The sequence below is a fragment of the Neoarius graeffei genome, chromosome 5 (genome assembly GCF_027579695.1).
Source record: "Neoarius graeffei isolate fNeoGra1 chromosome 5, fNeoGra1.pri, whole genome shotgun sequence".
Classification (NCBI taxonomy): domain Eukaryota; kingdom Metazoa; phylum Chordata; class Actinopteri; order Siluriformes; family Ariidae; genus Neoarius; species Neoarius graeffei.
Window position 1 is genome coordinate 62,282,971 of NC_083573.1, and position 23,312 is coordinate 62,306,282.

General features: G+C 41.8%; 1 protein-coding gene across 4 annotated transcripts in view; it reads right to left on the reverse strand.

Moving 5' to 3' along the window:
* Nucleotides 1-4,568: 4,568 nt before the first annotated feature.
* Nucleotides 4,569-23,312, reverse strand: part of thrap3a (thyroid hormone receptor associated protein 3a) — a 264,720-nt gene continuing 245,976 nt past the window's right edge. For 3 of the 4 annotated variants that reach the window (XM_060922188.1, XM_060922187.1, XM_060922190.1), the window contains 7 exons: nucleotides 16,334-16,485; nucleotides 15,789-15,900; nucleotides 15,532-15,616; nucleotides 14,586-14,767; nucleotides 14,266-14,419; nucleotides 7,460-7,606; nucleotides 4,570-5,518 (listed from right to left, as the gene is read on the reverse strand). In XM_060922188.1, coding sequence (XP_060778171.1) covers nucleotides 5,303-5,518; nucleotides 7,460-7,606; nucleotides 14,266-14,419; nucleotides 14,586-14,767; nucleotides 15,532-15,616; nucleotides 15,789-15,900; nucleotides 16,334-16,485 — 1,048 coding nt within the window. In that variant the 3' untranslated portion in view covers nucleotides 4,570-5,302. Of the gene's footprint in view, nucleotides 5,519-7,459; nucleotides 7,607-14,265; nucleotides 14,420-14,585; nucleotides 14,768-15,531; nucleotides 15,617-15,788; nucleotides 15,901-16,333; nucleotides 16,486-23,312 lie in introns of all 4 variants that reach the window. The other variant, XM_060922189.1, reaches the window with a different exon arrangement.

Sequence of the window (23,312 nt, forward strand, 5' to 3'; positions counted from 1 at the left end):
AACCCAGGACCTTCTTGCTGTGAGGCGACAGCGCTAACCACTACACCAATATTGGATATTTTGTGGGAAAAATTTTTAAAAATTTTCAGTTTAAAGTTTAGAAAATGGGACCCAAGAAGAAGTGAGCAAAAGTGAAGTAACCCAGCCTGAAACAGCAGAGGGGGAGGAGGAGGAAGAATTTGATGATGATGATGATGATGATGATGATAGCAGCACCGGCGAGCCCTGCACGGACAGGGAGAAGTATGCCTTCAAGCCAGCAGAAGGCACAGCACCCCGCCAGAGGGATTTTCCCAGGTAAATACTAATTAAACCTCTTGCACTATAATACACATGCTTTAAACATTCATTTTGGTATCCATATGCTTTTGTAATTAATATTATATATGCTGATTTTCATGTATGTTTCAGCTAACTGCGCCTAGAAGTGAGGACATTGCAATCCCATCATCACTGTCAGGCCATTGTGCCATGCTCAGTGACAAGGACATCCCAACACCCCGTCCCACCACTCAGCAGGAGTAGGACAGTAGCTTAGAGTCAGAGTCAAAGTGGGTTTCAGTGCTCAAACTGTTGGGCTATTTAGTTGGGATTTTTTACAATGTAATAAAATGTGTTATTCCCTTATACTCATGTTTTATTATTTGACATTTGCATGGTAAATTAACATATACTCAAATAAAAACAGCAAATGAGATGGTCTTCTTTCCTTCTACAATGCTACACGCTACATGATCGGTTCCTTGGTTCCTCCCCCAATATATATACCCAGAGTCTTGCCCCTTGTGTCACATGTGGGTCGCGTGTGCTGCGTGCACACCACACATGGGAGTAAAAAGTGTGATGTACTTCTGTCTTGGGGGCCACACAAATAGCAAGTGTGGATACTTGTGTAGTACTTCTGAGGCACATCACTCGTACAATGACCTGTGTCACTCATGCATCTTACTATCATTGCAAAAAGCCCCTACTAGCTGCGCTGCTGACTTGGTTCAGGTGTACAAATGGAGTACCGGTCCCATACGTAGTGTATGCATTCTTGATTTTTCACAAGACCCATAGAATTTGCATGTGCAGGACCAAAAGTGTCCCATGGCCAGTCTGCGACCTTCTATGGTGCTGAACGCACGCAAGTGTCACACAAGTGTCAAGCACGGTTTTGCCAAATTTTTTACCGTAGACCACCCGTAGTAGCACGTACGGTGGGTTGTGAGTGAGCCTTAAAGTCCAGAAACAGCAGCCTCACGTAGGAGTCATTGTACTCCAGGTGAAAGAGGGCCTGGTGGGTCACAGTAGAAATGGCATCTGCCTTTAAGCATACTGGTGTGAGTCCTCTGCCACATTGATGGTCTGCTTCAAGTGCCTTATCACCAGCCTCTCAAAGCACTTCATGAAGAAACCTTTATTTGTCACATGCACACTTCAAGCACAGTGAAATTCATCCTCTGCATTTAACCCATCTGAAGCACTGAACACACGCACACACACCCACAGCAGTGGGCAGCCACACACAGCGCCCGGGGAGCAGTCAGGGGTTAGGTACCTTGCTCAAGGGCACCTCAGCCCAAGGCTGCCCCACGTCAACCTAACTGCATGTCTGCATGTCTTTGGACTGTGGGGCAAACCGGAGCACCCGGAGGAAACCCACGCAGACACGGGGAGAACATGCAAACTCCACACAGAAAGGCCCTCGCCAGCCGCTGGGTTCGAACCCAGAACCTTCTTGCTGTGAGGCGACCGTGCTAACCACTACAGCACCGTGCCACCGGTGACAGGGGTGAGTGCAACGGGGCGGTAGTCATTGAGGCACGATGCTACGGAGTTCTTCAGCACAGGGATGATCGTGGCTGTTTTGAGGCATGATGGGACTCTGGCCTGAGTCAGCAAGATGTTGAATATGTCTGTCAGAACCTCAAACAGCTGGTGAGTGCAGTCAGAACCCTGCCTGGGATCCCATCAGGGCCTGGGGCTTTTCGGGGATTGACCCCCTGCAGTGTTTTCCTCACCTCTGCCGCTGTTATGCTAATGGCTGGGGGCTCATCGGGGGAGGGGGTGAGCCAAGAGGGAGTGGTGGTGTTGGAGGCCTCGTAGCGAGCGTAGAAGGCATTCAGGGTGTCGGGGAGCGCTGGGTCCTCAGGGCACTGTGCACCACTCTTCTTGTAGTCAGTGATGCACCTAATGCCCTTCCACATGCCCTGTGGGTCACTTGAATTGAAATGGCCCTGGATCTTGAGAGCATATGTGGACTTTGCTCTCCTTATGCCCACCAACAAGTTCCTTCTCGCTGCTCTGAGTGCTGCTGCATCACCGGCCCTAAATGCAGCATCAGGGGTTCTCAGCAAGGAGCGCACCTCTGCATTCAGCCAAGGTTTCTGGTTTGGCCAGATGAAGATGGTCCTGGAGGTGGTCACATCCTCCAAACACTTCCTGATGTAGTGCAGGACAGAAGATGTGTACTCCTCCAAGTCCACACTGCTCCCTGATGTCGCAGCCTCCCTGAACATCTGCCAGACTGTGGTCTCAAAGCAGTTCTGGAGCATGGACACAGCACCTTCAGGCCACACGGAGATGGTCTTTGTTACTGCGTTCCTGCTCCTTGACACTGGGCAGTATGCAGGAGGGAGATGTGGTCTGAGGTACTGAGGTGGGGGTGGGGCGCTGCTCTGTACACTCCTTGTATGTTGGTAAAGACTTTATCCAAAGTGTTTTCACCCTGAGTGGCGATGTTAACATGCTGGTGGAACATGGGGAGAGTGTCCCGCAGATTCACGTGGTTGAAATCCCCCGCCACCACATACAACACTTCTGGATGTTTGTTTTGAAGCGCACCGAGACTGTTGTGCAGCTCCCATAGAGCGTCTTTAGTGGAAGCTCGCGGAGGGACATAAACAGCCATTATGAACACTGCTGTGAATTCCTGCAGCAGATAGCGAGAACAGCATTTCACTATTAAGCGTTCCACAGCCTCAGAGCAATGTCTGCCCACCACAGAACAGTTCGTGCACCAATCTTTGTTGACATAGATGCAGAGTCCCCCTCCTCTCGTTCATCTGAAGCAGTGAACATGTGTGCACACACCCAGAGCAGTGGGCAGCCATACTACAGCACCCAGGGAGCAGTTAGGGGTTAGGTACCTTGCTCAAGGGCACTTCAGCCCAAGGCTGCCCCATGTTAACCTAACTACATGCCTTTGAACTGTGGGGGAAACCGGAGCACCTGGAGGAAACCCATGCAGACACAAGGAGAACATGCAAACTCCACACAGAAAGACCCCCATCGGCCGCTGGGCTTGAACCTAGAACCTTCTTGCTGTGAGGTGGCAGTGCTAACCACTACACCACCGTGCCGAAAAGCAGCTCCAAAGCATGATGCTGCCACCAGCATATTTTGGTGATGGGCTGTGTCTTTTGTTTTTGTTTTTTAAACAAAAAAGGCTTCCGTCATGCCACCCTACCCTGTTGCCCAGCACATGAAGAATTTGGGAGATAATTTATCACATGTAGGGAGCAACCAGTACTTGTCAGAAATTATTGCAATTATTTTAATGTTGCTGTAGGCCTCTTGGCAGCTTCCCTGACCAGTTTTCTTCTAATCTTCTCATCAATTTTAGACAGACATCCTGTTCTTAGTAATGTCACTGTTGTGCCATAGTTTCTCCACTTGTTGATTATTATCTTTACAGTGTTACATGGTATATCCAATGCCTTGGATTTATTTTAATTTTTTTTGTAATGCTCTTCTGATTAATATTTTTCAACAATGTGGTCCCTTACTTGCTTTGTAAGCTCTTTACAGTTCATGGCTTTTCCAGTTGGATGTTACCAAGAACATGTCAGGAATATCCTATAGGAACAGTTGTACATTCTCTGGGGTTAATCACTCACTTTAATTGATGGCAGGTGTATACTAATTAGTATTTAACATGAGTTTCAATATGATTGGTTGATTCTGAACACTGCCACATTCCCAATTATAAAAGGATGGGCAAAAAGGTTGGGGGGTTTCCCCTAAACATTTCTGATTGTTTGTTACTTGATTTTTATATGTTGCAATTTCACAATAAAGGTGAAAAAGGTTCTGACATGATTTAGCTTAGTTTCATTGTTCACATCACAAAAACCTGCCATTTGAACAGTGCTGTGTAAACTTTTTGTATCCACTGTATATCTATTCTGGGTATGAGGATATTTATGAACGGTACTACTAAAAAACTGGCCTTTGAGTCATTGTTGGATCACCAGCACATACTTATCCTTTAGGAATCCAATCCAGAATGGTACATAGAAGGAAGAAGAGATTGTACCTGCTGGCTGGGGAAGTCTACAATACACATCACAGATCAGTTTTTGACAATAAAATGTCAGTCAAGATCTGTAGTAGGTGGAGCCCACATTGTGACTGATTATGTGAAAGTGATGCCTTTTCTTCTCAAACCTTGGCCTTCACTCTTTGAAAGCTTGGGTCCAAATGTGAGCAATGTTTCAATATGGACACTACAACTGAATCAACACAGTAACTTAGACATGGGTTTGGTAAAGTACTGCAGATATTTATTGCATGAACAATAAGCTAACTGCTGAGAAATCAATCAACTATAAATACACACCACTGACATACAATGACAAAGAGACACGTTCAACATAGTGAGAAAATCTTTAGAAAAAAATTTAGTCTCATGAAAAATATGCATCACAGCAGAAAATGAAATGCACACATGACAAACAGTGATAGTTTGCGTAGTTTTGTTTACTGCCACAGTAGATCCACATGAATCTATGAAACAGCTGACAGGAGTTCATGATGGGAGGTCAGAACAGACCTCTGTCCAATGGAAAATCATATCCTGGTATGGTATAAGATATAAGTCCAGTGAGTTTAATTTATATCAACATCAATTTATTATATTTAGACAAAATCAGATCAGCATATCCAGGTCTGAAGGCACCTATTGGATCTTACTATGTTTTAAAGATCACTGTCAAATTATTGTATGAAAATCAACACTCACTGGTTCACAAAAATTCATAAAAAGTGCTAAAAGGCTTTTACAAAATGAGTTAAGAATACCCCTAGTAAGAAATAGCTGGGCTTCTAATGGTCTCCTATGAAGTAGACTTAGATGCACTAGAGCATCCCACTCCTGTTGATAAGTGCAACTGCTAATATTTGTGTATAAGGATTCAGTTCCCTGGTCTCATCCAACCAACACAGGATAGGGTTGGGAATCCTGCCCACCAGGAGTTAGGCAGTGAGGGAGAGCTGCCAGTTAATATTCACTAGCCCCTGGTGCCTAGGCAATGACTCATGCACTGTTCTGCTCCTTCTGGTCCCTGTTGCCTGGTTCACCATCATCACCACTGGCCTTGAACTTGTCATGGCTCCAGTTAGAGTTGTTGGTGGTGATGGAAATGGTGGGCCTCCGTAGGATGAAACGACCTTTGACACGAGGAATGGCAGACTGACCATGCCCTTGGGTATCCACCCACTTCCTTTCACCTTCAACATCCTTTTCATCCTGCTACAAATCATAAGGTACAAAAATATATTATGCTCAATATAGATGGTAAATACATTGCTTTTACTTACAGAAATAGCTTTTACTTATTAGTAAATATTAAATATTAAAACACAACATTAAGACAAATAATAGTAATTGAAGACACAGAATATGTTCTGAACAGTGCAGTGGGTTTACAGAATGTGTATAAATATCACAGTAATTTAGAGGTAAAATGTGAGAAAATGTCTGTCTGGGTAAGTTTTCCTGGCATGATCTTCTATGTAGTTATTATAACTTGAACAAATTTCACTGTGTGATTAAGTCTGTGCTTGAGTGTATGTGTGACAAATAAAGGCTTCTTGGTTTGTCTTTGCTTGAATAAAAATGATAGTTTCTTTGGAAGTGAAAATGTAAAGGTAGTCATTTAAGCCTGTTAGGGCCTTTACACTTTTTAAGACAGTTAATATAGGGTTACATTCAAAAATGTAAAATTTAGATTAGTTTCACTGGCTAGCTAATACTAGCATTATTAGCTAGCAATGCTTAGCATTGACAGGTATCTGGAAATAGCTAACATTTTTATCAAACTAAAGAAATGAAAACTATATTAATTCCATCCATTAATAAAATATTTTCAATCTGATCTTATGTGAAATATGTAGGATTTTTTATGATCAAGGATGATATTCATTAGATTTTATAGAAATAAAAAAAAAATCAAATTTCATTAGATCTCATCTCATTATCTCTAGCCGCTTTATCCTTTTCTACAGGGTCGCAGGTAGGAGCCTATCCCAGCTGACTATGGGCAAAAGGCGGGGTACACCCTGGACAAGTCGCCAGGTCATCACAGGTCTGACACATAGACACAGACAACCATTCACACTCACGGTCAATTTAGAGTCACCAGTTAAAGGAACAGTCCACCGTACTTCCATAATGAAATATGTTCTTCTCTGAATTGAGACAAGCTGATCCGTACCTCTCCAAGCTTTGCGCGACCTCCCAGTCAGTCAGACGTGCTGTCACTCCTGTTAGCAATGTAGCTAGGCTCAGCATGGCCAATGGTATTTTTTGGGGCTGTAGTTAGATGCGACCAAACTCTTCCGCGTTTTTCCTGTTTACATAGGTTTATATGACCAGTGACATGAAACAAAGTTCAGTTACACAAATTGAAACGTGGCGATTTTCTATGCTATGGAAAGTCCGCACTATAATGACAGGCGTACTAACACCTTCTGCGCGCTTCGACAGCGCATTGATACCTTCACTCACGTCTGACTGACTGGGAGGTCGCGCAAAGCTCGGAGAGGTACGGATCAGCTCGTCTCAATTCAGAGAAGAACATATTTCATTATGGAAGTACGGTGGACTGTTCCTTTAACCTAACCTGCATGTCTTTGGACTGTGGGGGAAACCGGAGCACCCAGAGGAAACCCACACGGACACGGGGAGAACATGCAAACTCCGCGCAGAAAGGCCCTCGCCAGCCACGGGGCTCGAACCCGGACCTTCTTGCTGTGAGGCGACAGCGCTAACCATGACACCACCGTGCTGCCTAATTTCATTAGATTTTATAGAAATTATGTTTTTTGAACAGCTAACTGCAAACAAGATTTTCAGTGTGATTCAATCAAAGCTTTTCTCAAACAAATCCCTCCACTTTTCCTACATACTCCCTGTCCCTGTACCGTAAGTTCAGCTGTCATCGCAAATTCTCACTCAAAGAAGCGTCTCTTTACAATATTTTCATTTTTATGCTTTTTGGATACAGGCAGTTTTAGAGTTTTATCGAAAATATACAATCTTTTTTATAAATGTATATTCTTTGGCCTCTTTTACTTCCATAACTGCCAGAACAAGTAAGGATCCTGTAGAAATGATGGTCTCTGAAGGACTTAGGATGGGGAAAAAGAAGTATTTCACAGAAGTAACTGAAGAGATCATATAATAACATACCAGATAGTATTTCTTGCTTTTGGCTATTTGCTCTGAATCCCAGTCCATGTTGTTGGAATGACCTGGCACATGAACATTGCTATTGCACTTGTTATCATTTCCACTGCAATTCACTCTGTTCCAGCCCCTACCTCGTATTCGGAACTGCTGCAAAATACAGAGTAGTGTCAATAAGTACAAAGTTCAGTGTGCACAGGAAGCAGTTAGTTTCAAAATTGTGTACATAAAACTTACATATGAACTTACTGTAATTTGTTATTGTAGTTTTCTATTATATATGGCCTACAGTGGTGCTTAAAAGTTTGTGAACCCTTTAGAATTTTCTATATTTCTACATAAATATGACCTAAAACATCATCAGATTTTCACACAAGTCCTAAAAGTACATAAAGAGAACCCAGTTAAACAAATGAGACAAAAATATTATACTTGGTCATTTATTTATTGTGTCGCCTCACAGCAAGAAGGTCCTGGGTTCGAGCCCCGGGGCCGGTGAGGGCCTTTCTGTGTGGAGTTTGCATGTTCTCCCCGTGTCCACGTGGGTTTCCTCTGGGTGCTCCGGTTTCCCCCACAGTCCAAAGACATGCAGGTTAGGTTAACTGGTGACTCTAAATTGACCGTAGGTATGAATGTGAGTGTGAATGGTTGTCTGTGTCTATGTGTCAGCCCTGTGATGACCTGGCGACTTGTCCAGGGTGTACCCCGCCTTTCGCCCATAGTCAGCTGGGATAGGCTCCAGCTTGCCTGCGACCCTGTAGAAGGATAAAGCGGCTAGAGATAATGAGATGAGATGAGATTTATTTATTGAGGAAAATGATCCAATATTACATATCTGTGAGTGGCAAAAGTATGTGAACCTTTGTTTTCAGTATCTGGTGTGACCCCTTGTGCAGCAATAACTACAACTAAACATTTCCGGTAACTGTTGATCAGTCCTGCATACTGGCTTGGAGGAATTTTAGCCCATTCCTCCGTACAGAACAGCTTCAACTCTGGGATGTTGGTGGGTTTCCTCACGTGAACTGCTCGCTTCAGGTCCTTCCACAACATTTTGATTGGATTAAGGTCAGGACTTTGACTTGGCCATTCCAAAACATTAACTTTATTCTTCTTTAACCATTCTTTGGTAGAGCGACTTGTTAGGATCGTTGTCTTGCTGTACGACCCACCTTCTCTTGAGATTCAGTTCATGGACAGATGTCCTGACATTTTCCTTTAGAATTTGCTGGTATAGTTCAGAATTCATTGTTCCATCAATGATGGCAAGCTGTCATTGGACAGCTGTAATTTGTTGTTGTAGTTTTCTACAAATAAATGGAGAAAACTACAATAATGGTCCAGATGCAGCAAAACAGGCCCAAACTATGATACTACCACCACCATGTTTCACAGATGGGATAAGGTTCTTATGCTGGAATGCAGTGTTTTCCTTTCTCCAAACAGAATGCTTCTCATTTAAACCAAAAAGTTCTATTTTGGTCTCATCTGTCCACAAAACATTTTTCCAATAGCCTTCTGGCTTGTCCACGTGATCTTTAGCAAACTGCAGACAAGCAGCAATGTTCTTTTTGGAGAGCAGTGGCTTTCTCCTTGCAACCCTGCCATGCACACCATTGTTGTTCAGTGTTCTCTTGATGGTGGACTCATGAATATTAACATTAGCCAATGTGAGAGAGGCCTTCAGTTGCTTAGAAGTTAGCCTGGGGTCCTTTGTGACCTCGCCGACTATAATGGCCCTTTTCCACTACCCTTTTTCAGCTCACTTCAGCTCGCTTCAGCTCACTTCAGCCCGACACGGCTCGCGTTTCGACTACCAAAAAACAGCACGACTCAGCTCGCTTCAGCCCTGCTTAGCCCCTAAAACTCGCACCGTTTTGGAGTGGGGCTGAAGTGAGCCAAACCGTGCCGAGTGAGGCTGGGGGCGTGAGCAGACACTCCCCTGTGCACTGATTGGTGAGGAGGAGTGTCCTCACATGCCCACACACGCCCCGCGAGCATGCTGGGATCTGTAAACACCGCAAACCCGGAAGAAGAAGAATTACGAATTACGAGAATTTCTGAAGCCTTATGCGCCTCGCCTCATCTATACGCTCTTGCCAGTATCTGTTGGCGTTGTCGGTGACAACAAGCCACAGCACCAAGACCAGCAACACTAACGACTCCATGTCCTCCATGTTTATTGTTTACTATGCGGGTCGTGAGACTACCGCTTAAAAGCTCACTGATGTCACTGTTTGCGCTGCTTAACGACATCACGTGATGTCCACCCACTTTCGCTAACTCCACCCAATGTGTCCACCCACTTCCAGCCAGCACGGTTCAGCGCGGTTGTAGTTGAAATGCAACTCCAACAGCCCCGCTCAGCTCGACTCAGCACGGCACGGCTCAGCCGCGTTTGTAGTGGAAAAGCGGCATTACACGCCTTGCTCTTGGAGTGATCTTTGTTGGTCGACCACTCCTGGGGAGGGTAACAATGGTCTTAAATTTCCTCCATTTGTACACAATCTGTCTGACTGTGGATTGCTGGAGTCCAAATTCTTTAGAGATGGTTTTGTAACCTTTTCCAGCCTGATGAGCGTCAACAACGCTTTTTCTGAGGTCCTCAGAAATCTCTTTTGTTCGTGCCATGATACACTTCCCCAAACATGTGTTGTGAAGATCAGACTTTGATAGATCCCTGTTCTTTAAATAAAACAGGGTGCCCACTCACACCTGATTGTCATTCCATTGATTGAAAACACCTGAGTCTAATTTCACCTTCAAATTAACTGCTAATCCAAGAGGTTCACATACTTTTGCCACTCACAGATATGTAATGTTGGATCATTTTCCTCAATAAATAAATGACCAAGTATGATGTTTTTGTGTCATTTGTTTAACTGGGTTCTCTTTATCTATTTTTAGGACTTGTGTGAAAATCTGATGATGTTTTACGTCATATTTATGCAGAAATATAGAAAATTCTAAAGGGTTCACAAACTTTCAAGCACCACTGTATTCTGCACAATAAGTTTGCCATTCTGTTTGCAACTGAAAGTTAAAAAAAGTAAAAAAAAAAAAATCCTATCAGCCAAGGGAATATCAACAGTTTCAATACAAACATACTAAATAAAATACAAACCCCATTTCTAAAAAAGTTGGGATATTTTCTCATGCTATAAAAACAAAAAATAGTGATTTGTTAATTCTCTTGAACCTTTATTTAACTGACAAAAGTACAAAGAAAAGATGTCCAATGTTTTTTTCTGACCAACTTAAATGTATTTTGTAAATGTAAACAAATTTAGAATATACCTGCAACACACTCAGAAAAAGACAGAGGTATGTTTACCACTGTGATATATCTCCTTTCTTTTTAATTACACTTTTTAATCATTTGGGAACTGAGGGCACTAATCCTTGCTTGATACAAGACTCCAGCTACTGAACATTCCATGGTCACTACTGTCTCATTCTGCTCTTCATAATGTGCCATACATTTTCAACAGATCTGGACTACTGGCAGTCCAGTCAAGCGCACACACGCGCACACACACTCTGTTGATGAGGCCATGGTGTTGTACAGGTAGGGCTTGCAGAATGAGGCCTGGCTTTATCAATGTACCTGCATACCATGATAAATGTTGGCTTTTGCTGATAACAGTCTGTCTGGTCTATTTTGTCTTTGGCATGGAGAAATCAACACCCACTTTTCCCTGAAACCAACCTGAAACATCTGACCACAATCACAGTAGCATGATGGTTTCTTATGCAATACTGTCTGAGGACTTGAAGGTCACACATATTCAGCAGTGGTTTCTGGCTTTGCCCTACACAGGCTGAGATTTCTCAAGATTCACTAAATCTTCTAAAAATATTATGTACTATAGATGAAGAAATACCTCAATTCTTTAAAATCTTGCACTGAAAAATGTTGTTTGTGAACTGATCGACAATCTCACAAAGTTTGGCACAAACTGATGAATTTGTTTGCATCTTTTCCTGCAAAGAATGAGCTTTCAGTGGATGCTCCTCTTATGCCCAATCATGATACCCTCACCTGGTACCAATCCACTTGTCTGTTGTGAAATGTTCCAAATCAGTGTAACTTGAATATTCTATAAAGTTTTCACTCTTATTTTGCCTGTCACAACTTTGTTTGAGTGTTACAGGCATCAAATTCAAAATGTGTTTATAGTTATAAAATACAATCAAGTGGTCAGCCAAATTATTAAAAGTCATTTGTTTGTTCATTTCTTTGTACTTTTGTTAGTTAAATAAATGAGTATAAAAGAGAATTTACAAATTGCAGATTTTTGTTTGTTTGTTTTTATTGCATTTCAGAAAATATCCCAACTTTTCTGAAAATGTGGTTTGTAATATTTGCAACATCAATGCATGTTATATAATGCATCTACTGACATCAGTTGTTCATGTTTTTGGCCACTGTGTGCTTTTTGACAAAAGTAGACAGTTTTGAGATGTGTTTATGGTCTTTTGTTAGTTATAGTGCATTTCGGTCATGGAAGCAACTGATATACAACACTTTGTGTTTTTACAGAAAGAGATATAAATGTGATAGTTACTAATGCTTGTAAGCAATTGTGAGAAACTATTCACGCTGTTCTGTTCACTTTGTATGCAATTTTGCCCAAAACAGAGGTCTGTCTCAGTTATTTCTTACTTGGATTTAGTGTTTAGACTTTAAACTTTTGGCAGGGTTTAAAAGCAAAAAATTGTTTCTCAGATGCAATTAAGAAACTTGTGTGTTCAAGAACATTTTGTAAACCTTGAAGGTGTGAACTGAAAATAGATCATTTAAAACATCTGTCCACACAGAAAAGCATATGGAGCACTTGCATGTGACGTCACAGCTGATCCAGATTGTGACAGACGCCACCTTGTCGGTCAAACGCCATATTTCCGCCTTCTACTTCTACTTCTGGTTCTACTTCTGCTTCTACTTCTACCTTTTCTTCTGGAAAACCCTACTATATACAATTCTACTACAACGGCTGCGGCTACAAGCTCTCCCTACCTGTGCACGTTTTTTATGTTTTTTGTGTGTATTTTTGCGTGTTGTTCGTCTGTACCGGACTTCAATATCCACTACAACCGTATGGACTTACTGGACATTGGTTTCCAGCAGAAAATGACGGTTTGTAGCGATTTCCATCGCATGCACAACATTCCGGACGAGAAAAAAAAAACATTCCGGACGAGATAGTGAGACCAGCGGGGTCTCCGTGGATTGTTATTGGAAGCAAAGCTAAGGAGGCGGCGCCGGGAGCAAAAGCGAGGCTGCAGAGCCGGCCTGTTGACTAAGCTCAGAAAACAGCCACTCGAACCTCCACTGCTAAGCCTCTACCTCTCCAACGCCACGTAAACAAGACGGACGATTTGAAATTACAGCTGGAATTACCTTATTCTATTCTATAATCGGCTGGTCAGTGCTATACTCAATACTTAAGTGACTGACCCATCCAGTGAGGATCATTTTCTTGTTTACAAGATGCCACATCTGAGTCGCTGACAAATCCTGAATTTCTGTAAAGATAACTGTCCAGAGATTTATAAGCACGCAGTGCTTCACCACTGAACAGCGAGGGAAAGTTAATGAGGTAATTATACACGTCCGGGTATTCCGCTGGCAGTTCCATATCCACTGACACGGTAGTGAAAACTCCGTCCGGAAAGCCATAAGGGTCAATAATCTGTAGATCGTTTATTTTAGACATATATCTAGTTATCTGTTCATTAGAAAAATGAGCCATGTAGTCCGTCGGTTGAAATTGATCCATTCTGTACACGAGTGCAGCAGTATTCAGCTGTGCTGTTGACCGACAAGATGGCAGCTGTGTACTTTCCGGTCACGTGACTGCAAGATCTCTATAAGCATCCACCTAGCACAGCTCTAAATACAGATAATTATTTTTTAGTATACAAGAGTTAGTTTTGGGCCACTAAATTGATTGGTTGAGCGGCATTCCAAGAGTGCCTACATTTCCTCTAATCGTAATGGGATGTTTCACTGTGTCCATCCACTCAACTTGTCTATGTTCACCATGTAAAATTCCACTTCCTAGTTCGAAAAAGTTACTACAGTAGTGTTAGTGGCATCAGCGGACATGAAAAATAATACTTTTCAGGCATATACAGTAGCTTTTGGTTTAAAATTTGAAAGCTCATCAGGTGAAGATAATTTTAGCAGAAGCACCTTTAACTGAAATGTACCGTACAAATCAATGTAAGCTAGCTAGCAAGCTCATTGATGTGCTATAAAAGTGAGTGTGGCTTCTTCAGTATCTATTTCCATTCATAGAGTGAAAATAAACAGAACATTTGGCCATATTGTGTCTGAAATGTCACTTCATCTATATTAATTTCTTGTTGAGAGAATTGCTGTATAAAAGCAATATCACACTCACAATCATGTGCCGGTAGTTATACTGAATATCAGCATGGCTGTTATTTGATTTCATGCAATATTGCTTAAATACAATATATGGCCATATGTTTGTGGACAATGGGCACAAACCCCCCATTGTCACATTCCAAAATCTAGTAGAAAGTCTTATTATAACAGCAAAAGAGGAGGACTAAATCTGGAATGGGATGTTCAACAAGCACATACTTTTGTCCATATAGTGCATTTATGTAGGCAACTTAGTTCACCACATAGCATAAATGCATCACATTGGGCTCATAGAGAAAGCTATACTTGTTATACTTATCACTCTGGATAAGAGCGTCTGCTCAATGCCATGTAATGTAATGCAACGCAACGTTATGTAATGTAATGTAATATAACACTAATGAAGCCTTACAAATCGTCCATGTGCCTGTCCTGTCTCTGCGGATCCAATACATTCTCTGACCTGCAGCTGGGCTGAACTTTTCTCTGTAGACTCTGTCTCCTCCTCATGAACAAATGAAGAGGAAGAGGAGGAATGAGAACGTTCTCGTTTTTTCTTGTTTTTTCTGAAAGATAAAATCAGAGTGTATATAAAGGTGTATATAATATTAATTAGTATTATCATATGGCTAAAATTTTAATTAGGTAGTAATCCAATATTCCAATAGTAATCCAATGCTGGGGCAATGTTCCTCAATGTCTGTATACAGGACATAGTGCTATAGAACTTACTTTGATTTTTTGTGGTGTTTGGATGATTTCTCATTTGAGCTTTCCATGCTTGATTCAGGAGATTGCCCAAATGCCCCTTGCTCTTCCTGTTTCTCATTTGTTTCTCTGCTTAAATATTTTTTACGCTGATGATCATTCATTGGAAGATCCATTGTACCTCCTTTAAACTGTTTAACTTCAGCCTGTGTTGAGGAGACAAAAAGACATTGTGGCCAGACTAAAGATTACTTATGCATTCTAGTGGCATCCTTCAAAACTACGTATATGGGAAGGAACCAAGACACAAAACTCCACAAACGATTTAATCATGCAATTGGACCTCACAAAGTGAACTTTCCTCAGGTTTAACACTTGAAACCCCTTTTGCACTAACAGAGAACTTTCATTCATCTTTAGAAAGAAAAAAAAACTAAAGACATCAGGACCTTAAAGACTTCATCTTCAATTCAGGAGTCCTTCAACAGCTTAAACAGTTTTGAAACATTGCAGAGAACACATATTGGCCGATTGAGAAAGATCAAATTACCACATCACAATACTTTCACTGGACATGAAAGTATTTAAGGGTTTTTGGCTTGTTGTGCTCTGTTCAGGCTTTGAAGAAGAATACTTACTATGATGTTTGATCAGAGTCCCTTGAATGGCTTTGCCATGGGAGCAACTGGTCACTTCCATTTATGACTGCTCATTTCTTGACTCAACTGCCTTAGGAAGGCTTGTACCCACAGTAAAGCATAACCATCAATTGTGGGGAAATTTACAACACAAAAAACTGAATGTGCCCGTTTTCACATCTCACTTTCATTTAGCAGTGAGCTTACGTCTCTCTTGAAAGAGAAAGCAGGGGCTTAGAAAGAGAGAGGGGGGGATGCTAAAGATGCTCTGGCTGGCTCACTTTTGCAGCATTCTTTTCCATAATATGGCATATTTCAAAATTTTCTGTCACCTTGGAGCTGCTATCCCCGGAGCCTTTCAACTCATCAAACAGGAATGAGTGCCTCATAAAAGCACTGGGAGAAACATCAATTCTCCTGTGGAAAAAGGTCAAAGAAAGAAAGAAGGGGAATTTTTAGGAACATCTAGGCTTCTTGCAAGTTTCCATGGGGATAAAGATCCTAAAGATTAGACTATTGCAATTTCTCAATTTAAAGATAAATTGATTAAAGTCAGAATGATGAGAAAGGGAAATAAGATTTTCAATACCTGTGTATCTCTGGACTCTTTCTTGGCTTCATGATTTCTTTCTCAGCTGCTAGTCTTTGGTACATGGTAAATCGATCGCTCAGACTCATTCCAGACGAAGAGAAATGTTGCACTATGGGAGATATATATTGATTATTGTCAGTAACTAAATTTATGTCCAGTATTTGGTCAAAGAAATATGAACACAGGCACAAATAAAATACACATAATAATTGATATTCCATTAAATCATACCACTTGCACAATACAGATGATTCCTTATGAGTTTTGAGATAAAGGGACATATCAAGTCCCTGTTTGAATATCACTGCACTTTAAATAATTCACACATGGCTGTGGATATGGGCATGAGTATAGTTTAAATAGTACAATTCAAATAATTTATAGTTTGCTGAAACTTTTTTTTTTTGCATTGCCCATCAACTCCATTGAAGAGTTAAGAAGCTTATTTATCTGTTGAACCACATATGAAACAACGCATCATTAAAGCTCATATCTGACAACCATAACCACAGTGTTCATTATATCATAGAGATTTTGATCACCTGTGACATAATGGACAATTGAAATGACATGTTGTGCAAACAGCTCTGTTGGGCTCCTGCATAAATTATTACACCAACGATGCTGAAGTCCCCTTTTATCACAATGCACAAGATCCATAGCATTCCTCCAATCATTAGTCAAAACAGATGATCTGGAAGACATAACAAACAACAATTACTAGCTAGTGCATAATTTCTCTTCAAAGTACAAAGAGATGAAGTACAAAGAACAGATACTGTAAACAAAAACAACATAGGCACTAAGACTAAATATGCTGTACAAAACAAATGTGACAGCAGAATTCATAAAATAAAGGTATTTTGTCCAGATGATCATTACTGTGCATTTCATTTTAGAAAAATATTTAAGTTTTGTCACCAGAAACATATGTTTCAGATGTGCATTTAGGTTTCATTGGTAATTGAGTTATTCACACATGTCTCCCCTGTTCTGCAAAATGTTTTAGGAGTGAGCCCAATTTATTATTAGGGCCCGAGCCCTATAGGGCGAAGGCCCTATTGTTCTTGTAAGAGTTCACTATTATTATTCTTCCGTCTTCTTCTTCTTCTTCTTCTTCTTCTTTATTTTTCTCCGCTGTTGGGCCATTTTCGGGGCGCTTGCCATGGGCGAAAACGCACCAAATTTGGCACCAGTTCCGAGAATTGCCACCGCTACTCAGAACCAAAAGCCCAAACTTGGCCGGGGCTCAGGGCCTCTATAGCGCCCCCTAAGTCGTTGTGATTTTGGCCTCCCGCATTAAGGTGCCTGGGTGCCGTGTAGTTTGTAGTAGTGGCATGCCATTTGGTAGGCATATGTATCTCACTAAGCCGGACAAAAATGTAATGCCAATGCATTAGCCACGCCCAACAGGAAGTGAGGTAATTTCACTTTTGTGCGAAATGCATGGCCACGAAGACGGCGCAACTCCTCCTAGACCGTTCATGGGAATGTCACCAAAATTGATACACATCATCTACAGACATGGCTGACAAAAGCTACTAAATACGTTTCACGTAGGATAAACCGTTCAGAAGTTATACGTCAATCAATTTTCGATGCAAAATTTTACATGCTTAAAAATTCATAACAAATCTTCTGATTGCTCAAAACTGCTCATACTTCACATGCAAATCACTCATTGGGCTTCTGACGTGTTACCCAATTTCTGTGATATTTCGCCACTGGGGGCGCTATTTTTGGGCAAAAAATCCAATCTTTCCTCAAATTTGGTCAAACTTCACGGCCACCCTCTTACAACCTCCCATATCATGTATACCACATTTTGGGAATTTTCGTCCATGGGGGGCGCTGTTTTGGGCCGACGCAATTGCTCCAAAACGGGTTTTTGGTAAATTATTCCATAATGCTTTCCCTTCACACCACTACCTTGTGATAGTACGTTGCTGTTGTAGACACTTATTTTTCCAACTCATAATCGCTCATGTACAGCATAGCGCCACCTACTGACATGGGAAAAACCAAAAAATTTATTCTTCAAAAATCTATATCTCATCTTCTATTTACTCAATTGTCATCAAACTTCATACCCAAACTCTTCATAGCTCACCTGACATTTATGCCAAATTTTGTGCACTTTCGCCCCTGGGGGTGCTGGTTATGGCAAAAATGATATTGCAGCTTCTGATTTGTCAAACTTGGCAAGCAAACTCTTTACAAGACCCTTATTGGGGCGCTTGCCATGGTCGACAACGCACGAAATTTGGCTCCTTTTTCTTAGACTGCCACCGCTACTGAGAACCAGAAGCCCAGATCCAGGCGGGCCTCAGGGCCTCTTTAGCGCCCCCTAAGTCGTTGTGATTTTGGCCTCCCGCATAAAGGTGCCTGGGTGCCATGTAGTTTGTAGTAGTGGCATGCCATTTGGTACGCATATGTATCTCACTAAGCCGGACAAAAATGTAATGCCAATGCATTAGCCACGCCCAACAGGAAGTGAGGTAATTTCACTTACGTGCGAAATGCATGGCCACGAAGACGGCGCAACTCCTCCTAGGCCGTTCATAGGAATGTCACCAAAATTGATAGACATCATCTACAGACATGGCTGACAAAAGTTCCTAAATATGTTTCACGTAGGATAAGCCGTTCAGAAGTTATACGTCAATCAATTTTCAATGCAAAATTTTACATGCTTAAAAATTCATAACAAATCTTCTAATTGCTCAAACCTGCTCATACTTCACAGGCAAATCACGCTTTCGGCTTCTGACATGCTACCCAATTTCTGTGATATTTCGCCACTGGGGGCGCTATTTTTGGGCAAAAATTCCAATCTTTCCTCAAATTTGGTCAAACTTCACGGCCACCCTCTTACTACCTCCCATGTCATGTATCCCACATTTTGGGAATTTTCGTCCATGTGGGGCGCTGTTTTTGGCCGACGCAATTGCTCCAAAACGGGTTTTTGGTAAATAATTCCATAATGCTTTTCCTTCACACCACTACCTTGTGATAGTGCGTTGCTGTTGTAGACACTTATTTTTCCAACTCATAATCGCTCATGTACAGCATAGCGCCACCTACTGACATGGGAAAAACCAAACCATTTATTCTTCAAAAATCAATATCTCATCTTCTATTTACTCAATCTTGATCAAACTTGATACGCACACTCTTAACAGGTCACCTGACAGATCTCCCAAATTTTGTGAACTTTTGCCACTGGGGGCGCTGTTTTCAGGCACCAATTTATATCTCGGCTTCTGATTGGTCAAACTTGATCAAACTTGACACAACAACTCGTCATAGGTCCCTTGACATGTATACCAAATTTGGTGAACTTTCACCACTGGGGGCGCTCATTGCGCTGTAGCAGTTGCAGGAGAGGTGTTTACAATCATGAGGCACCAGGAGTATGTTGTTTTGGTTGCCTTAAACACACATGACTTGTGGGGGATGGGTAGGCAGTCGGGAGCAAGTGTTGTAGCGTTACATACAGACTAATAGATGTCTAACAGAAGACAATCCTATGTAGCTATAGCTTGGTGACTGATGAGGTAAATACATTAATTTGGTTGGGAAGCCATGGCATAAAATGTTCTGTCCATGACAACATCTCAGCACACCGTGTACTCTGTGTCCAATTCTGTGCTTTGTCGCCATTGTGGGAGTAATGTCTCTTGCCGAAGAAGCTGTGGATGGTATTTCGCGGGGACGCATGCCCCGCCCCCCTTGGCCGCTGGCGCGAGGGCCCGTCGAGGCCGCTTGCGGCTTTAATTATTATTATTATTATTATTATTATTATTATTATGGGGCGGCACGGTGGTGTAGTGGTTAGCGCTGTCACCTCACAGCAAGAAGGTCCGGGTTCCAGCCCCGTGGCTGGTGAGGGCCTTTCTGTGTGGAGTTTGCATGTTCTCCCCGTGTCCGCGTGGGTTTCCTCCGGGTGCTCCGGTTTCCCCCACAGTCCAAAGACATGCAGGTTAGGTTAACTGGTGGCTCTAAATTGACCGTAGGTGTGAATGTGAGTGTGAATGGTTGTCTGTGTCTATGTGTCAGCTCTGTGATGACCTGGCGACTTGTCCAGGGTGTACCCCGCCTTTCGCCCGTAGTCAGCTGGGATAGGCTCCAGCTTGCCTGCGACCCTGTAGAACAGGATAAAGCGGCTAGAGATGATGAGATGAGATTATTATTATTATTATTATTATTATTATTGAAATTGTCAATAGTTGTTAAATTCTATCCTGTAATAAAATTAGCTAGGGATACATCAGTATATTGTGTATCAGTCTAATAATGTGCTATTTATTCATAATTTTACTAGTAAAACAGTGTTCTGATACCAACATCTGATACCACATGATACTATGTGATGTAAGCCGAGTGTAAATTGTTCTGCTAATGAACAGACAATTTGAAATAACAGCAATCTGGATATGATTAATATTGGCAATCAAAGGAAAGCAGAGTGAGCCTAGTAGCCTTAAAGCATGAATATGCAAGTGTGCATTTTTCATGACCATCATTTAAAGTGGGGAAGCATAATCAGAAGTAAAATAAATGGTCTAGGACATGCCTAATTAATTAATTAATCCTTCTTAATTAATCCTAATTGATATTAGTACAACTTGTACTTAATCTGAAAAAAAAATAGTAGTGATGCATCCCTGCTATGACATTCAGTATACAGTCTGAAATCTGGACAGTGCTGTTATTGTAATAACACTTTTTCAGGAAGGGACTGGTTAGGATGACCTGTGAGGGTGACTAGTGATGGACAGGGGCAGTAAAATCACATCATCAAATTCTGTGTCAAACTCAGGAAATGGGTCCATAGTAAAATTGCAAATGCACATGTACATGTTGTCACAATAACATGTGTAACACAGGTCCCGATGTTGTCAGCATGATGTCACAGAAGTGAGTTGCTGAAGAACATTAGGTTAGGCTAAGGTGTAGGGTACATGGCTACCAGACGTGGGTAGTAACGCGCTACATTTACTCTGTTACATTTACTTGAGTAACTTTTTGGATGAATTGTACTTGTAAGAGTAGTTTTAATGCAGCATACTTTTTACTTTTACTTGAGTATATTTGTGAAGAAGAAGCGGTACTTTTACTCCGTTACACTGGGCTATATTCTGCTCATTACTCGCTACTTTATTTTTATTGATACGTGCGATGCGTGGTCTGTTTATTTATGTTTTGTCGAGACTTCCAGCAGAGGCTCTGTCACATGACCGCATCTCACCGATCAAATGGAGCAGCCAGAGCCATAGTGGGAGGAGCTATGGTTTAACTCCGTTTCGCCAATCAAACAGAGCCAAGCCGCTGCACGCCCGCACACAAAATTCCCGCGGCAAGAGCAGTCCAGGTGGAAAAGAGCCCGGAAGCAGAAGAAAAATGGCAGAGACAACGGCCAGCGTTTCTCATCAAGCTGAAGAGGCACACCCCTGGCCACACATACAAACCATGCTCACTCTCCAAACAACAAAAAATAATAATGTTATGCGGTGTCAGATGTGTCTCCCCAAACCAGTGGACGTTTCAGCTTATAAAAACTCAACGTCGAATTTGAGGAAACACATTGCGGTAAGTAGGCTGTGTGCTTTTGGCTGTCTTCGTAGGCAGACGTTAGCCCTGTTGTAACATCATAAATAACTGTAAAATACATTGTTTTGTGGAAATGTATTGATGCACTGCGGCCTCAGACGGCAAGATAACACACACACACCAGAGAACCAAGAAATAAGACTACAAAAAATCTTCCTAACAATCACTTTTTATTGATGTGAAACCAAAAAATGCTCATGAAAATAAGGTTGCTCGCCTAATGTGAGCTCCTCAATAGCGTTACAGTTGTACACGGCTCTGGTCAAAAACTGGGAATGGAAGACTGGTGAAAACTTACTAAATAACAAAACGCATAACATATCGTTTGTGAAATCTCCATTTTTCAAGCTACTGTATTTGTTGTGGATTAGAGGGATTTGTGAAGACTCTAGGTGTTTTTTTTTCTGTGAGATTTGTTTTATTATTTGTCTACAAGTGCTTGTTCACAAAAGGAAGGGCATTAGCTTGTTAGCTTGACCGCTTGCTAGCAATCCCCACCACCACCCAGCCAAGCTGGGCACTGGCAGCTAGTTAGCAGCCTTTCTGCTTGTTACTTCCACTTGCCTACTCCTCTGCGAGATGGAGCCAGTAAACAACTTTTTGGGAGATGAAAGGATTAACATCAAGGATTAACATCGTTGATCGCATCTTACAGGATTATTTCCAGTCTTTTTCATATGAGGAGATACAACCCCAATTCCAAAAAAGTTGAGACAAAGTACAAATTGTAAATAAAAACGGAATGCAATGATGTTGAAGTTTCAAAATTCCATATTTTATTCAGAATAGAACATAGATGACATATCAAATGTTTAAACTGAGAAAATGTATCATTTAAAGAGAAAAATTAGGTGATTTTAAATTTCATGACAACAACACATCTCAAAAAAGTTGGGACAAGGCCATGTTTACCACTGTGAGACATCCCCTTTTCTCTTTACAACAGTCTGTAAACGTCTGGGGACTGAGGAGACAAGTTGCTCAAGTTTAGGGATAGGAATGTTAACCCATTCTTGTCTAATGTAGGATTCTAGTTGCTCAACTGTCTTAGGTCTTTTTTGTCGTATCTTCCGTTTTATGATGCGCCAAATGTTTTCTATGGGTGAAAGATCTGGACTGCAGGCTGGCCAGTTCAGTACCCGGACCCTTCTTCTACGCAGCCATGATGCTGTAATTGATGCAGTATGTGGTTTGGCATTGTCATGTTGGAAAATGCAAGGTCTCACCTGAAAGAGACGTCGTCTGGATAGGAGCATATGTTGCTCTAGAACCTGGATATACCTTTCAGCATTGATGGTGTCTTTCCAGATGTGTAAGCTGCCCATGCCACACGCACTAATGCAACCCCATACCATCAGAGATGCAGGCTTCTGAACTGAGCACTGATAACAACTTGGGTCGTCCTTCTCCTCTTTAGTCCGAATGACACGGCGTCCCTGATTTCCATAAAGAACTTCAAATTTTGATTCGTCTGACCACAGAACAGTTTTCCACTTTGCCACAGTCCATTTTAAATGAGTCTTGGCCCAGAGAAGACGTCTGCGCTTCTGGATCATGTTTAGATACGGCTTCTTCTTTGAACTATAGAGTTTTAGCTGGCAACGGCGGATGGCACGGTGAATTGTGTTCACAGATAATGTTCTCTGGAAATATTCCTGAGCCCATTTTGTGATTTCCAATACAGAAGCATGCCTGTATGTGATGCAGTGCCGTCTAAGGGCCCGAAGATCACGGGCACCCAGTATGGTTTTCCGGCCTTGACCCTTACGCACAGAGATTCTTCCAGATTCTCTGAATCTTTTGATGATATTATGCACTGTAGATGATGATATGTTCAAACTCTTTGCAATTTTACACTGTCGAACTCCTTTCTGATATTGCTCCACTATTTGTCGGCACAGAATTAGG